Consider the following 17,744-nt stretch of genomic DNA (forward strand, 5'->3'; position numbering starts at 1 on the left):
ACCAGATATATTAAAATGAGGAATACATTTGTCAAGGAAAAAAAAAAAGTTTTCAAATCATCAGAAAACCTATTGGTGGCAACAACTGTTACTGTAATACTTTCTTAAATGGTATGTAAATGTTGTGCAAGTTGTATGGGGGCATTCATAAAAAAAAAAATCACTTTTAAGTCAGCAGTTGTTAGATTTTTGTCTTAACAAAAACCTAACAACTTAAATTTATCCTCAGACACTTAATTATTTTTGAATTGTGGACTCTAATCTGATATAATGCAGTTTGGTCTACAGTGGCTAAGCTGTTGTTCCGTGTTTTTTTTTTTTTTTTGACAGTCTGGACGAGGCATTGTAGGCACTCACTGTGGTTTGATGGAGTCACAAAACTTTTAAAAAAAACTTTATACATGATACTACTTTCAGATATGATGAATGTCAATAACTTTATTTGTTTTAAATCTCCTCAGAGGTAAAACATATTGGGTCATGTTTCTCACATAAGGGCAGGCTGTTTTGCATAGTTTTTTTTTCCCCTTTACAAGTGAAAACATTATTTTAAAATAAATGAAATAAATGTTTATATTAACTCGTGTTCCCTTTGTCTGAATTAAAATGTGTTTGATTTTCCGGTAAGAAAAACAAATAAAAACCCAGCAGAAAATTGTAAGGGGGCAAATATTTTTTCACAGCATTTTAAAATTGACAATAGATAAGTGTTGATCTGACAATAGTCCATACTTGTACAAAATGTGAATGATTTTTAAGGTTTTACAGTGTAGCTTCACATTGTAAAAAATTTATTTGAGGCATCAGCGATATGAACGATTAATCACTCTGTGTTGAACTCATCAAAACAAAATACTATTTACATTCCAGACACGCTCGCTGTCTCAGATCAGGAATCCAGCTAGTACTCCTCTGTTTTTATGTCCGACAGCATGCTGGTGCTAGCGCCGGGGCTGGAGGTAACATGGGCCTCAGTGAGGGCACTGAGAACAGGTGGGGTGGGAGTCGTTGTGGAGGCTTGCTGGGAATGTTGCAGCTTCTTCCTGTTGATCTTTCTTTCTTTTGCACGTCTGTTTTGAAACCAGATCTTCACCTGATAAATGCAAACAGTAGAAGAAAACTTTACTTTATGTTGATAAAAATATCTCTTATAGAAGGCCGCAAATGCCATATGACAACACGTCCTGTTTTGCTTTCAGCTATGTTTCCACAATGCTATTTTGGTAGCATCACTTAGTCATCTCAAACTGTTACGCAGACAGTTTTCCATCGGTAATCATGTAAATTGTCACCTTACAAGCACCAACCTCGTCGTATTTTATTTGGATTTTTGGGACAGACCAACACAAAGTGGTGTATAATTGTCTAGTTTTATAAATGAATATCTCAGAAGTGTGGCAGCTGTGAGTCTGTTGACTAGGCCTGTCGCAATGAGCAATAAATTAATTAATCGCATGATGAATTAAAATAAGCTCAATAATTTCCATATGCATGATTTATCTTTTTTTTAAATTTTCTTTCTTTGTACCAAAATCTGGATGACCAAAGTCTTCAATCTGGTGCATTGTTCTCAACTAGCTCTTTTTTTGAAGGACAAGTTTGTTTACAGAGATTTGATAATTAATTCTATTTGTTGTTTCTATTGTTTTATTTATTTATTTTGATTATTTTAAATGTATTGTAGTTCCAGTTTTATATGTTCATTAGAATTTAAGCTGTACTGATCTTTGAAAATGTGTTCTTGCATTCTTATGCCATACCAATATATTGCTTGAAAATAGTTTCAAAACAATATTATCATATTAGAAGTAACGATCCAAGAGTAACTGTGACTATGTCATTCTAACACATAGTCTATGCCATCCAATTGTACCTCCGGATTGAAATTTAGGGTCGTTGTCCTGCTGAAAGGTGATCATCCATCCCAGTCCCAAGAGTTTGCAGCCTTTAAGATGTTCTTCCATTACTCCTTTATGTTTATTTTTCCATTAGATCCAGATTTGTTGACATTGTTGAAGAAAATCATCTCCACATCATGCTGTGTGGTCTGCACAGGATATTATCTTATCTGAACTTTTCAATGGTTTCATAACCTAACCTTTCTTTAAACTATATGGAAAAAAAGAAATAACTTATTTTTTGGATGGATGGATGGATTTCACTTTTGGGATTTGTTTCTAATTGAAAACTATTTACAGTATCGTTATCCTTTCACTTTAGGAATACACAGTACTCTTTGTTTCGCTGTCACATAAAATCCCAATAAAATACATTAACATCTGTCATGATGTGGCAAAATGTGGAGAAGTTCAAAGGATGTGAACACTTGTGTGAGTTTAACTCTGTGGTTAAAGCAGCTTACCCCACCCTGTTGACTTGTGGCTAAGTTTAGTAATGTTGAGTTTCCTAAGAATGACTTTGGGTTTTGCCAGTATTACACAAAGCTGTGGGTTCGGCTAAATAAATGAGCAGGCAGAAAGACACATTAATACGAGCTGCATTAAAAAGCAAGAGTGAGTTGTGCACTGTTATTGCTACTGATGCATTTGGCCGCAAAACACTCACAGTTTATGGGGATTTTCAAGCATTGGACATCTAAACATGGTTACAAATGTATCTGTATTCTAATGTACTCAGTTTTGTTGTGTTCTAGTTTCACATTTAACTGGAACAGAAAGAAAATACAAACAATTCAAAAATAAAGTTGCACCTTGTGTACTGTAATCTAGAATTACAATTTAATCTCCAACATTTAAATATTAGTGACAGCTACCTACCTATTTAAAAAACCTGAACATGGGGGCACTCTTGTCACTCTGTAGATTATTGCTTAATCATACTGTGCAAGAAATGAAGACTTGTGAAATAAGTCACAAGTTTTTGGGTGTTTTCACAGGCAGCCATTCATTCTGTCAAAATTTGAAACAGCTTCTTCTTTACTTGCACGACTAGAGATATTATTAGATAAGTTGTTAGGAATCCTGTCTGATATGTTTGTATCTTCCTGACAGGGCAAATTGATTGTTGCAAATCATGCATAATATTGTCATTTATTAGCAAATATCTTATTAATTGCACAAAAAAAAGCATGCTGCAAGAACTGTGTATACGGTTCTGTATCATTGTTGCCTTCAAAACTACAAATATACAAACTATTTTTGTACATTTTTGCAAAAATATTTACATACATATGTAGATCAATTTTTGTAGCCACGTTTACCACTTTGTTATAGATAATTTGGCACAGACAAGCTGAGATGACACAACTCTGTTACTATTAAAACTACAGTCTTAAAATACTGTATGTCTGAAAAAATATATAATTTAAAAGGCCTTTAATGACACCAAGTTGCAAAAACTGCCTAGATCTTAGTTTGTTCATTGTGTTTGGTTGTGATTTGCTGCTGTTTAATGTGTCACCTCCTTATCCGCACCTGTCTCTCGGAGAGTCCTAGAGCCATTGACAAGTCGGACTTCCTCCTCATGGTGATGTAGCGGGTGCTCTGAAACTCCTTCTCCAGCTCCAGCCGCTGGTGGTCTGTGTACACCACCCTGTACTTGTCCTTTGTCCGAGTCTTTCCAACTGAATAGCACAAAATTTTAGAAAAATATAGACACTGTTGAAAGCAAGAGAGATTAAAGTGAAAAGAAAAGTGTTTTAGTGATTTCTCAAAAATTACTTTTGATACTGTTTCTTGGTAGAGTTCTTTGGGATCCAGAGCTACTTTTTTTTGCAAGATCCTGCAAAGGTTTAGAGGGATATTCCTTACTGGGCTCCAAACTTACGTTAAGTATTCACTTGCATATTAAAATTATTTAACCAAAAACTGTTGTGCAACTGGACTTTTGTAAAAGTTTGCAAGAGAACACAAAGGTTTCCCGCATTTCTGTTGCTGCAAATATGGTTTGGTATTTAATTTTTCACACTTGTTCCATTCATCTGAACATCATGGTATTTGCATGATTCTCAAATGAACAAGAACCACTGAAAAAACAAGGATCTGTAAGAAATGGACAGACTTCTGTTATAACAGATTATATGTTTCTGGTCATGGATGCGTTGGCCACATGCTGCTGGTGAAGCTTCTTGCTGTTGGAGTCTTGCAGAAAAACTTTACAGAAACTTGCAAAAGTTTTGCATTGCCCCACTAAGGTGTTTCTCTTTCTACAACGTCCCTTGCAGGGTCATGAAGCTGTGTTAGCCATACTTGTAAAGCAACAGGAAACTATGTGTCAATGAGTCACACGTGGTGACAGAAGTGGCCAAACATGTCTGGAGCCAACTTTCAGGTCAGGCGCCACTTAAATCCTCATCAGTTCTATTAATCATGCTAATACTAACTAATGTAAAGACTCCTCTATGCGTCGCCGTGCTGCTTCTCCTTATCTCTGTGACTTCTGTTTGGATTGGTGTTTTCACAGGCAGCCATTCATTCACTCAAATGTTCACGTACTCAAGAGTTATTGATTAGAAAATTTTGAGCATGCGAGGGCATCGATTGAGGCAGATCCATGTACGCACCCACAAAGGGAGATAAAGGCAAAGTCTGAACGCTTGCTCGGTGGAAGTGTAGTTTGACTTCCTCTGCCATCCTGCGGGGTGATTTGTCAATGTGTTGGACACACCCAGTGGACAGAGAGGGTGGGGAGTGGTAGCTGTGCAGACTTCATGGCCCTTACTGTTAGCTTTGCACTGACACTTGAAAGCGTGCTGCCAGAAGGGACAGCCGAACAGTGTGATGAATGCATGTGTCCTCAGACTGACTTAACTCACAGTGGATAATGTTGCTGTCTGAGGAAATAAAAAGCATGCAGTTGCCTGTGCCCTCTGCTAAACTGTTGCTTCTTATGTTGCTGCACTGCGTAGTGACTGAAAAGTTTATCAAGATGATGCCTTTCCTGTTGTACTAATAGGCTGACATTTAAGGCGTCTGATAAGCTGCAAGATAACAGAACACATGTTTAAACTGCGTCAGATTGCGTGTATGTCAGAGAGAGAGGCAAGTGTTTCTTCAGAACGTGTTAATGTAGGAATATTAGACTATTAAAATAGAGATTGTTTCTCCTTTAATATCATGTTGAGAATGAATAAAGCTCTACCTGAAAAAGGCTGTCTGATGGGCTCAGGTGGTCTCCTCCTGGAGCTGAAGGGGTCCTGGGAGATGTAAGGGGTGAGAGACCCTCCTCCTCCAGCGGCTGAGGGGGCGATGTTGTATTCCGGGGAGATGTAGTTCGACTGCCCCGCGCTGGGGCTGGGGAAGCTGAATGGGTATTCCTCCCGTGGGGTGTAAACGGGGTTCCAGGTGGTCGTCGACGGGTCGGCGATCCCCGAAACGGCGTGGTGGTAGCCTGGAAAATCATAAGCAGGCGGAAGGTACTGGCTGTGCAGGGACAGCGTCTGAGCCGGGTGCCTCACCGGCTGGGAGTTGGGGTACATGCCGGAGTCCTCGCTCGACAGGAGGGGTCGGATCTCAGGTGAATCAGGCCTCCAGGCGCATGTTCGGCTGCTGTGTTTGTATCCAGCAGGCTTTAGTCCGGGGCTATAACTGAGCGGTGAGGATACACACCTTTATGGATTTACTGCCAAGGAGGTCAAAAGTATCGGAATGACGTCACGGTTTACCTGAGACTCACCTAAGTGTTCAGGCGACGCCAGGACAATGGTCATAACCTACCTGCCATGTCCCGTAAGATCCCTTAGATAAGGAGTATGTGAGGAAAAAACTCATGATTTTAACTGTGATTGTAAATCAAAGTGGATCAGATCAGGGTCAGGGGACGGAAAGCTTCATTTAATTCCTGTGCAGTTCACTTTCTTACACCCAAGGCCTTATTTTACACATTCAAACCAAGCATTTAAGAGGAATTATTGGAAATCTTTCCTTTTTCCTTATCCATCAAAATGTCCCCACAAATGAGTCATTCCATTTTTTCCTGGTTTTGTGAGGCGCTTTTAAAATCGGCACCCTTTTATTGAAAACACTTCACCCACACTGCATAATTACAGCTGACATGTTTATCAGAATATACACATACATCTTCTATGTCATCATGGCAAATTGGTTTAATCTAATTTATTCCTTTATTTTCTTTTGGTGCAACTGCACTCTTAAGGTTCCAAGACAGTTTCTAAATTAAGTTGCACTGTCTTGGAAAGGTAAAATTTAGGAGAAGTGAGGAAAAAAAGAGGAAGCCTGAAAATAAATTTGTCAGCACAGCATGTTGCAGACTGTTGAGGACATTTGTTACAAGGAATGGGAACGTTAAAAATGGTAGTTGTCAGGCCAGAGAGATCTTTGTAGGCAAATAAAACATAGATTTTATCGTTGTTATAGTTGTGTAACTATAAACTTCAAAAATATCTTTTCACATCACATAAAAGATGGCCAGCATTGGCTTGAATGTTATGTTTTTAGCAATGTTTAACTTTGCTTCCGGGTTCTTTCATTCAGCAGAGTAAGAAAGAAAAACCATATTTACAGATTGGTCCAAAAGGATTCACCCAGCAGGTAGATTTAGATTTAAGTGAATCCTTTAATTTTACAGACATGTTTCTACTGACTGAAAAAAGTATAAGAAGCTCTGCAATTCTAAGGAGCATTTGAGTGATGCTGATTATAATTTGTCTATTCATTACTGAAAAGAATATAAAAGAATTGACATGCCGTTTGTATCTTAAAACTGTCATGATGACACAGTCGTCCTCATGGACCCTCTGAATAACATTTATGTGTTTTCAGAGTGACAGATAAGGGGTTAAAATGTAAATAAATAATGATATTATCTTTATTGTTAATTCTTCTTTTACATTTTCCCTTCAGAATTTTATAAAATGTTGTGGTTTGTATTGTTGGATGACCAAATTTTTCAGGTGTGGAATGGTGCCATACTGAGGGACGTTTCATACTTGGATTGACAATCGAGATAAAGTAATTTTTGAATTACAGTGCTCCCTAGGAATGTGGTATGTGACTCCATTAAATCATATCTATCTGCAGGAGGCTCCTAATAGTTACTTTGGTTTATTAATGGAGGATCCCCTATGGAGGATCAGAACCAGAAAAAATGAAAGCAGGAAGTAATAAAAGGTTTTCAGTTCAAACTGCTAACATATGTGAGATGTCAGCATTCACTATCTCCTTAATCCATGAACATACTTTACCACATTACAAGACAAAGTCATCCACTACGGTTGAAATTGTTTATTTACAGTAATTAAAAGATCCACAATTGGTCTTTACCCAAAAGCAACCGCTGCTCTGAAATATCTGATTGTTTGTCCATAAATATGTTTTCTTTTCTTATCTTTCCATATTTGCACATTTATTACAGTAAAATACTGTGATTTAAAATATATATATATCATCACTACTGGAGAGAATTCAAAATGTGCAAAGATTAAATTATGGTATTTAGGGTGGATTCTACATACTATTGAATTTAATGGAATAAAATTATGCTAAAAATCTGTTTCCATTCAAATTAAAAGACTTAAGAGTCTTGATTTAGTAAAATACTTAAAAGACTTTACTTATTTACTTTTTTACTTTTTTAAAAGTAAAAAATTTGTCCTTTTTTACTTCTAGTAAGTAAAAAAGGACAAATTTTAATTAAAATTTGAATTTGTCATTCAATCCATGTCCTTCAAACTAGGCTATCTATAGGCCTCTTTGTCTCTATCCATTTCTGCCCTTATTTATAAATTCTTATTATTATATTTTTTCTGTCATTTTAATTACTTTATTATTATTTATTTATGTATTTTTTTGTTATATCTTGTCTATTTGTGTGGATGGGTGAGTCTATGTAGTGTTACTGTGTGTAGATACAGGAACTGGATCTCTGTTATCTGTCTCATGATTGGTATCTAAAAAAGACGGTGTGTTTAAGGGGGGTTTTAGAAACCAGCTTATGTTTCTTTTTCTCTGTTTACTATTTGTAATTACTATCTTTTCGTTGTCCTAATGACTAATCTGTGTCAAGCTGCTGAAATTCAATCAAGAAAGTTGGAATAAAAATATCCACCAGAGGGCAGCAAAAAGAAAGCAATAAATATCCAGGACCAGGTTGAGATGAATTATTTTTAGCAAGACCAAACAAACTTTTTTCATGCACTGCATATCACCTGCTGCTTTCTTTATATTTTTCTACATTCAGCTGCCATCATTCTACTCTGCAGAAAGCATTTCTTAATAGTTTATGCTTGGAGCCTACATACATTTGAATGTAGCAAACATTCATAAATGATTCATGGCATTTTCTTGGAGAAAACATTAATGTCCAATCTGTTAACAAGAACCGTTGTTATGTTAATGGAGGCGGTAATGCTGCTGACCCAAGCATTAAGTGCAATATAAACATCAAAAACATACCATCAAAAGCTGGAAATACATTAAAGGTTGGTGCCCAGAAAAACCAACTGTCCTGAAAATAGTTGAATGTGGTTTAACCTCTTAAAGAATACACTAAGGAATATGCTAATGCACACTGAGAAGTATATCAATTCTGACATTTTCTATCCTGAAACATCTGCTAAAATCGCAAGCTTTTAATATTCAGACTCCACCTAAATGGCTTCTGATGTTTCCTGTAAACGAAGAGCAGAGGTGGGTTGCAGGAACACTCTCTGCTTACTTAAATTAGTGTTTACTTCACGTTCATGGTCCATGTATAGAGGTTCTGTTTAAACAGTGTAGGTTGAGCATAGTTTTTCTCATTAAAGGTCACTGAGGGAGAACTAATGACAGACTTCTGTTCACTTCTGAGCTCACATGTGTGAGACAGAGATCTGCCGTCAGAGTCCTGGCTCTTAATTCTCCATAGTCTTCCTCTAAGTGGTGCTCTAACCCACAATCTGATTGAAACAATATTATGGACAGGGGTTTACAGTATGCAAACAGAGTAAGATATTTCAACACTCTGTCACAGTGGAATTAGTTTCTGGATTTCTGTTTGTTTTGTCAAACAGAGGTGGTTTCATCATGTATGTTACAACAAAGTTCCTAAAATACATTACATAAAAATTCAGGAAATTTGTGCTTGGTTGACTTTTTTTTTTCTTTGTTGTTATAACTTGTCTTGGTAATAAATCATATTCCATTGCAAACCTGTTTTTTTTTTTTACTTGATGTTAGATTTGTATCAAAAGTGCATTCATAGGTTAAATAGCAGCATTGAGTATGTGAGTTTCACCAATTAAAAACATCCATCCTTTCTGTCAATGCCAAATAGCTTTTGGCAGAGGGAACCTAATGCACACTACAGTTTTCAGATTTTTATTGGTAAACATTTTTGAAAACCATTTTTTCCTCTTCCTTCTATAATCCCAATTAAACGCAGTTCTCCATGTTGGCCATAAACTGAAATGCATGGTTATGTGACAAAAATGTGGAAATGTTTGAGTATAAATACTTTTCAAGGCCCTGTATGGAGTCTGACCAAGCATGTTTTCTGTTAACCATATGGCTGTAAAATACAGCATGAGATAAAATGTTGAGAAGAGCAGAGTGCAGGGAGAGGAAATACTTGCAATAACGACTTTGGACTAAGATTTATATTGTGTTTCTACTGCATGGGACACCTGCGAATACAATTAGTTTTTAGGCTCTAGTTTTAGTGCTACAGGCTTCGAACCCATTTTGACATTTGAAAACTTACAAGAAAGGTCTGATCATTTCAGATGTCTTAGAGTTAAAATTTGTGTAAAATGTCACATTTTCATTCCAGTATATGCTGATAACTTTAGAACCCTACACACGGAGACGCTGGGTGGCTCACTTAGTGGAGCGAACGGACCATGTGGCGAAGCCTGTGGTTCTCAATCCTGGTTCTCAGGGACCACTGCCCTGCATGTTTTAGGTGTTTCCCTTATGCTGCACACCTGACTTGAATAAGTGAGTGATTAACAAGCTTTTGCAGTACTAGAGGACATGCAAAAGAGATCATGCAGTCATTTGAATCAGGTGATCTACAACAGAGATAGTAGGGCAGTGAGGACGGGAACTGAGAAACACTGGGCTATGCTGTAGTCTTCTTCACAGTTTGATTCAAACAGACTGTCCAAAATAAGAAAAATGTAATGAGGGATGGGGAGATTATGTAAATGTAAATGTTACTCCCTCTTCAAAATCATACCTGGAGTGTTGCTTTAATTCTTTTATACATGTTTGAGAAATCATGGATTCTCACATGGTGGCCATTCGGGAGTGCTTAAACCCTGGCTCACACAAAAGTAACCCCCTATTTAATAATGAAGACTGTAAAATGAGCTTAATGACACAAAGGAAGAACAACAGGGAGAATGAATTCAGGTGGAGAGGTCTGTGTGGAGGCGGAGATGTGGACAGCAATGGTGGAGCAGAGGTGGATTTGTTGCAGGAACAGGTTTCATGGAGGGTGAGAAAGATGAGGTTGCCCAGCTATGGAAATTTGATCTAAAGGTTATTGTCTCGGAAGAAGGTAATGATGCGCGATAAAGAAGCACACTGAATAGTTTTGTCTTCATCACAAGCCTTAAATGACTGAAGCGTAGAAGAAGAAATAAGGTCAGTTCCGGTCCCACTGCGCCCTCCAGTGGAGACCTAGCGCTTCAGAAACGGAACAGAAACCGCAGAGAAGCAAACAGCAAGACTCCTGACAGAGAGTTTGGTTACAAAAGGGAGCATTAACTGAACTAAGTGCAGAATGTTAAAATGAAAGAAAAGCATCTTTAAAACTAAACATCTTCTTGGCCACAGATGTTTGTTCTGTTAGTAATAATATAAAACTAATGATTTAAATTTGGATACTTCAGTTAGAGAAGAAGATTTTGCAGATTACTGATAATAATCCTGCATACTGAAGCTGATTTATACATAGGTATTTTACTTGGAATTAAGCATTTTTAAACTACCATCCTGCTTATTTAACTAAGTAAAGAGTTGTTAAATAATGCATATCAGTTCTGCTAAAATAATTTCCCTGCTGGGATGAATAAAGTCATTCTTATTCTTCTAATGTCTAAACTAGAAGGACTGTAATGATCAGATTCCAGGAACTAGACACTAAAACTACAGTAAAACATTTACTAAATGTCAAGAAGCAAAATCTTAATTTTGTCACTCACATGCAGAAAGTGTTGTGTTTCATTTTTGTTTTCAGAATGTGTCCAGTTCTCATGTCTCATTTTCTGGTTTTAATTTCCATGTCATTGTTTGTTTACAATTTTTATCAGCATAAACTAAAATTGATGGGACTCCCGATGAAACAGTTTTCCATCCATCATTATCATCTATCTCCATCAGTCAGAGGATTTGTTACAGGTTCAGGCTTCAGCATGGGCACCTTGCAGCTCCTTCCTCCTTCCTCCCTTCATCCTGCCTGTTGCCTCTCAGAAACATCACCTAAACCTAAGTTTAACCAGATACCAAATAAACAGTAAACAGTCTTCGAGCTGATTTGTAGCATCAGATGGGCTGAGCAGTGAGAGGACACACCCTTTACCCAGTCAGATAGACTCAGCATTGTTTTGGCAGAATATTTGGAGGTCCAGCTTGTTACAGGCCGCACTCAGCACCACGGCCAAATATAGAGCAATAGATGAACCCTTTGTGTCTTCCCAACTGTACTCCATGGTAACTGCAGGCTAAAATTATATATAATAATGAAATTCAAATAAGTGACAGTTCTGCGTCCTGTTTGCAGGCTTCCTATAGATTTCTCATATGAAGATTCCACAATCAAACGCATTTTTTTGCAGCTCACTTTAAAATTGTAGATGCAAAATAAATAACGATGGATGGATGGATGGATGGATGAGCAATGACATCTTGAAATATAGGTGTTTTTTGCTAGACTTCTATCTTTTTTATCATACAGTTCGTCAAGTAGAAAATATGTGTTCCAAGCTGTAGCTCACCGGCTTTTTGTTTTAGTTATTTCAACTCTTACTTTATAATATCAAAGATATTCCAGAATTTGGCTGTAGCTCAGGGGCAGCTGTTTTAACAAGGTGTGTTAATTACACGAGTAAAATTAGATGGTGATCTGCCCTGTGTGGTGTTTCTCCCCTTCTATCAAATAACTGGAGTTCTCTAATTACATCTAACAGGGCTTTTAGATTTACCCTCACAATTAGAGGACAACATGTTACTGTCCAATTTAGCCCTGTTCCCTCCTCCCCTCACTCTGCCTGCTTGTTATAGGAAAGAAAGCCTTCATCAAGAGTGGGGTCCAAGCCCCCCCTGCCCTGGGAAAGGATGAAATTAGGAGGAGAGCCAATATTTAGGACGTGTTGTGAGCAAGAGAGGAGAGGATGAAAGAGTACGGAGAAAAAAACAAAAGAGTATGAGAGCAGAGCAAGGTGCTGAGATAGTTTATGTAATTAATGAAAGACAATTACTAAGACAAATAGTAAGAAGCTGAAATCAGGTTGTGTTTACTGGCTTCTACACCTCATCCTGGCTGTGTACTTATATAAACACTCTCCTGTTCCTGAGAAACTGACACAACTGTTTGTTTCCATGGTAGGGCACCGAGAGCTCTGCCAAATAACCTTTTTTTTTTCACTTCTTCTCTGCCCCAACCTCTCACTCTTCGTCCTCTTTCCTTTTCATTGTGTTTGTTGTTTTATGGCAGGGTTAGACGCAGTCCAGATCGGCCGTTGCCAGTAGAGACTGTCTCAGTTCACCTGCAGCAGGCTCGCCTCTCCATTCATAAACAAATCGCTCTGGCTCAGGGGACCTCCGAGCTGCTACCTAAGAACAACAAGCAGAACCTGATCTGTGTTTTTGAAGTTTTGTCTGCCTCTTCTTTCATTTTCGTAAAACTTGCCTCTGTTGCTTTTCTCTCTCTCCTCTCCTCCCACCTCTCCCTCTTCCTCTCTCGCTCTCTGCTCACTGAGGGCCGGACCACTAACTCCTCTGCTCTGCTCTCTGTGAGGCTGTCAGGGAGGGAGAGTGTGTCTTGCATGTCTCCAGTGGGAACCTTTTTCTCTTTTTTTCATACTTACACCACTCTTTCAAAGTGTTAGACTGTTTAGTGAGAGAGGAGAGAGAGAGAGAAAGAGAGAAAGACCCCCATGTTGCTGTGATTTGACTAAACAAACAGCCATTCTGAGAGCGGTACCTCCTCCCAACGGACTCCTGGGACAGCAGAGAGAAACCTCAGAACATCTGAGAGAACCGGACATTTGAAGCAGCGGACCCTGGAGGGACTACAGCTGGAGAACTCTTCTCTCAGGCTTTTTTTTTTCCTTTTTTTGGGAGGGGGGTCAGAGAGGGAAGACTCAACTGTGTCTGCAGGAGCGCTCTGAAGGTAAGATGTGTTTCTTATCGGTTGGTCAAGCCTGTATGGCAGATGTTGGCAGAACAAAGTTGTTCAGATGTGATTTCACAGATGTCTGACATGGAGAGAGCACACACCAGAGTTTCTTGACTTGAATCTAATCAGATTTAAAAGACCAAGGACAACTTCTTTACCCATTTTGTTGCGTGATACCTAATGTTTTTCTGTCTCTAATAGGGGGTGTCTGTTACCCGCATGCTTCAGTGTGTATACACAAGCATGAAAATATGAGCAACCTGTTCAAACATCAACATGTTGATGGGGTAGCATCTCAGCACACACACACACACACGCACACACACACACACACACACATCTCTTTGACAGGGTTTATCTTCTCGCTGAGAGAAAACGTTTGACAAGACACTCACAGACACACACATTGTGGGTTTTACAACCTGTTTGCATGCCCTCCACTTTGTGTTTCACTGCTAAAGAGCCTGTTTATACGACCCTCTTCAGTCACCCGAAGTGAACCAACAATCTTCCCACTAAACGCTGCTGAGAGAATCAATGTTCTCTGTATACCTCCTGGCTGTCCATCGAAATCAGACCCAGCATCCATCACTGTCTCCAGCATCCTCTTTAACTACAAATGCATTCCTTTCGCAGAGATGATACATACCGAGCTTTAATTGAACACAGCTTCACCCTTGCTTTAAGATCTCCTGTGAACCAATGAGCGGGCAATCTGTTGAACAATCTCATGGCATTTATCTGAGGAGAAGAGTTTTACTGCCAGGAATGAGTTCCCTTTGAGCATTTTCTGACTGAAAATACTTAGAAGTCTGATTTGTCCATTGATGTCAAGGCTAAAAATCTGTTGTGTGTCAGAACTTTAAAACTTTTCCAACTTCTCAATCAAATTCTTTATTGTTAGTTTAAATTTCAGCATGGTTAACCCACTATCAGAAGCATAATGAACTCTTTTAAGTGTCACCGTCACGGTTTTGTAGACATTTATTGTTTTAGCTCCCAGGGTTCTTTTTATTAAATACAAATGAATCCACGTTTCTTGTCTGAGAGACATCCTCTCAGTGCTGTGTCATCTCGATGTTACGAGGGTGATTCAGTGAGATTATTCAGAGATTCTAATGTGCTGCTGCTGTGTTAAAGTGAGCAGTTCTGTTGGAAATGCTGTTTCATGCTTTGAAAAAAAAGTTGCACAACAAACAGATTCAATAAAAACAAAATGATATTGTTTTGCAATTGGGTTGAGGCTGGATTCAAAAGTTTTTGAAAGGGTCGGGGAGTTAAAGGCATATCCATGCAAGAACTCCCTCAACAAACCTTACTGTACAAATATGTAAATATGACATCCTTTTAACCATTATTCATTTTTAGCTCTTGAATAAAAAGACAAAGACACTGCTTTCTGACATTTCTGCATGCTTTACAAACTATTTTTCATCCTTATAAATGTTTGGTTAATTGTGTGAAGTGAATTAATTAAATCGTTTGCCCAAAACTGTTCTGCCGACATATCGCCAACAAGGTGTAAGATGTAGGACTAAACCTGGGGTATTGACTTACCATTGATTCATGTCTAAATCAATACTGGATACTGGAACTGAGTCTGTAACTCAGTGGGGCATTATGGTGATGCTAGCTGTTTAACGGTCAAGACATGTGTTTCCTTCATGTCTTTTTCGTTTGAATGCCACGTGTTTTGCACCTGAACTTGTTGGTCTGATTAACAGGACATTCATCTTCTGGAAACAGATAATTGTCCTTTTTGAACTGAGTAGCTGTAATTAAGCATGTGATTTCAAAGAGCTTGTCCCACCTGTTATGTGAAGGAGTTTTTGATGTAGATTACAAACCATGTAGATGTCCCAGTCTGCTGTCCAAATCTGTTCTATAGAGAAATCTTTGGAAAACAGCATTTAAGTCGTGGATAAACCATTAGCAGTCAGAGACTGTAATGCCTGTTAGAACAACTTATTCCTCTGGCACATCTTTGTATCAGGTTTTTAAAAATGTTGTAAAGTTATACATCTCTCATGAAAAGCGGGGACTTTCCTTCCAGTGCGTCAAGTCAGTGGTATGCAGCACAGCTCCTCTGCTGGCCCTGATGCTGTACAGCACAGTCGGCCCCATTCCTCCCCTTGGCCTGGATCTAATCCTTAGTCATCAGCTGTTTCCTGGCTCTCCTGGCTTTCTGCATGCCATCCGCAATAAGAAAATGTGCTTCGCATTAGGACCATACAGAAAACATGTCCGCACTCTCTTAGGGCTCACATGTGTTCCGCAGTGTCGACATGTAAAGGTTTGAGCTCCACATAGAGTTTTTAAAACACATACTGATCCCATTCTGTCCTGCAGTGATTTATCCATCTCTCTGAGAGCCGAGCACACAGCTGCTGAACAGCCGGAGTATGAAAACCAAACCACTGTCGTGCTCTTCATATCTGGATGAAATACTGAGTTTGGACATCTTATCACATGCCGACTTATAGCTGACATCTTATCACATGCTTATCACTTCATTGATTGATGAGTGTACGTTTGCTGTGACTCAAAGCCTTGTGGTCAGTTGCACGACAGAGGCTATGATTCAACCTTCATATTTTTCAGCTGAGCAGTTGGTTCTCTGTAACCCTATCAAACGTTAAACTTGAATCACATAAGTGTAGTGAAGAGTGCTTTGGGTTGCAGCAATCTTGTACTGCCGCCTGTCCATCTGGCTTTTCCCCCTCCCCACCAACTCAGGGGGAGCTGACAGGCAGCTGCATTTCATCTACAGTCAGGAAGTTCAGCCAGACAAGCCTTTGAGGAAGCATTTATTTCACTGTATCTTCTTTTCCCTTCTTTTGCTATAACACTGTTGTTTTAGTAGAAATAGACACAAAATCCTTTGACCAAATGTTTACTTACAATGTATGAAATGAGGCATCATTTTCTCTTACTGCCTGACAAGAAATCATAAACATGTTTCCTGTTTTAGACATCACATATCTTTGGTGAATCCCAGAATTATAAGGAACATTTGTCCACAAATGTCAGATGGGATTGAATTAATCTGTTTTTGGAACTGCTGGCCTTTAAAGGCAACCTGCTGGTGACCCCTGGTTTATGGTCACTGTCCATGCAAAAGATCCATTTGTGTCTAAGCTTTAACGTTCTGCTTGATATCTTCAGATATTGCTTCAGAAGTTCCACATTTCTTCCTCAGAATGCCACCTGTCTTGTGCAGTGTAGCAGTTCTTCCTAGAGTGAGATGCCTACACAGCATGCAACTTCATGCAACATGAAACTACCATCCCATACTGGACAGTTGGGATGATATTCTTGGGCTTCATACTTGTTTTTTTGAGAATAATGTGCTCAAAAACTGAGATCTTTGTCCCTGAGAGCATTTTAAACTGTAACTTTTTAAAATCCAGTTTAGAATCACGGCTTCTTCCTTGGTGAGTGACATTTCAGCAGTTTTTAACAGGAATCAATACAGAAACAAATATCATACTCACTGTAAGGCACAACATTTTTAAGTTCTAAATGTTGTAACACATCATTACTAAAGGTAAAAAGATTAAATGTAGAAAGGTCTGTTAATAAAATGGAGTTAATATGCTACCTTAGATTGGGGAGAAGGACCACGCCTCAACTACTCCTTTAATTATGCAGCTGTCTATATAAACTTAATTCACCCCATGTTCCACGTCTGTTGTGTGCTTTTGAAACCTGCCCTCCCGCTCCCTTACGTCAGCATTCCACCTCCCTCTCTTCCATTTATCCCCTCCTTTTCCACTCATCCCCCTCTTTTTCCCCTCACCTTCACCCTCACCTTGTTCTCTGCTCCCATTAACTCCTCCTTCTTTCAGGCTCCATTTGGGGCAGCCCTAGCAAGGCATAGGAAAGGTCACTTCCTGAATATCTCCACACACTATGAGTCTGCTTCCAAGTTTCCATTCACATATCTCCTCTAATGACTCATCCCTTTCATGTATTCCTTAGGCCCTTCCTTCATTTTAACTTCATATCTTTGTGGTGTGGTCCTTGTTAGTGAAATAATTGTTTTAAATTATAATGAAAGTTGTGCCCTGCGACAGACTGGCGACCTGTCCAGGGTGTACCCCGCCTCTCGCCCGGAACGTAGCTGGAGATGGGCACCAGCAACCCTCCCGACCCCATTAGGGACAAGGGTGAACAGAAAATGGATGGATGGATGGATGGATGAAAGTTGGAATAATGTAACATATTTTCTTAGCATGAGTGACTGCTTTTAACTTTCAAATCTGGAGAACCTTTGATCATTCTACTTAAAAATAAAACATTGGTGTAGGTAGGGCCTCTTTTTTAGTAAAAATTCAGATTCACATGATGTTACATAGGTTAGTATGTGATGTGAGTACATGTGAGATGCCCCATAATAAATACCCATCTGTGACAGTCAGAGATGCACAAGACAGAAATCAGAA

The 17,744-nt window shown here is 38.8% G+C and overlaps 2 protein-coding genes across 2 annotated transcripts in view; one reads left to right on the forward strand and one right to left on the reverse strand.

Moving 5' to 3' along the window:
- Window positions 1-312: 312 nt before the first annotated feature.
- cdx1a (caudal type homeobox 1a) lies at window positions 313-5,563 on the reverse strand. Its single transcript, XM_028008967.1, has 3 exons — window positions 5,101-5,563; window positions 3,435-3,583; window positions 313-1,093 (listed from the first exon to the last, which is right to left on the reverse strand). Exons 1-3 carry the CDS (start codon window positions 5,435-5,437, stop codon window positions 902-904), a joined length of 678 nt encoding a protein of 225 aa, XP_027864768.1. The 5' UTR covers window positions 5,438-5,563; the 3' UTR covers window positions 313-901.
- A 7,335-nt stretch (window positions 5,564-12,898) lies between these two features.
- Window positions 12,899-17,744, forward strand: part of pdgfrb (platelet-derived growth factor receptor, beta polypeptide) — a 32,152-nt gene continuing 27,306 nt past the window's right edge. The window contains exon 1 of the mRNA XM_028009452.1: window positions 12,899-13,293. The gene's annotated coding sequence lies outside the window, so the exon portion shown is untranslated. The remainder of the gene's footprint in view (window positions 13,294-17,744) is intronic.

This window comes from Xiphophorus couchianus, chromosome 23 (assembly GCF_001444195.1).
Source record: "Xiphophorus couchianus chromosome 23, X_couchianus-1.0, whole genome shotgun sequence".
Classification (NCBI taxonomy): domain Eukaryota; kingdom Metazoa; phylum Chordata; class Actinopteri; order Cyprinodontiformes; family Poeciliidae; genus Xiphophorus; species Xiphophorus couchianus.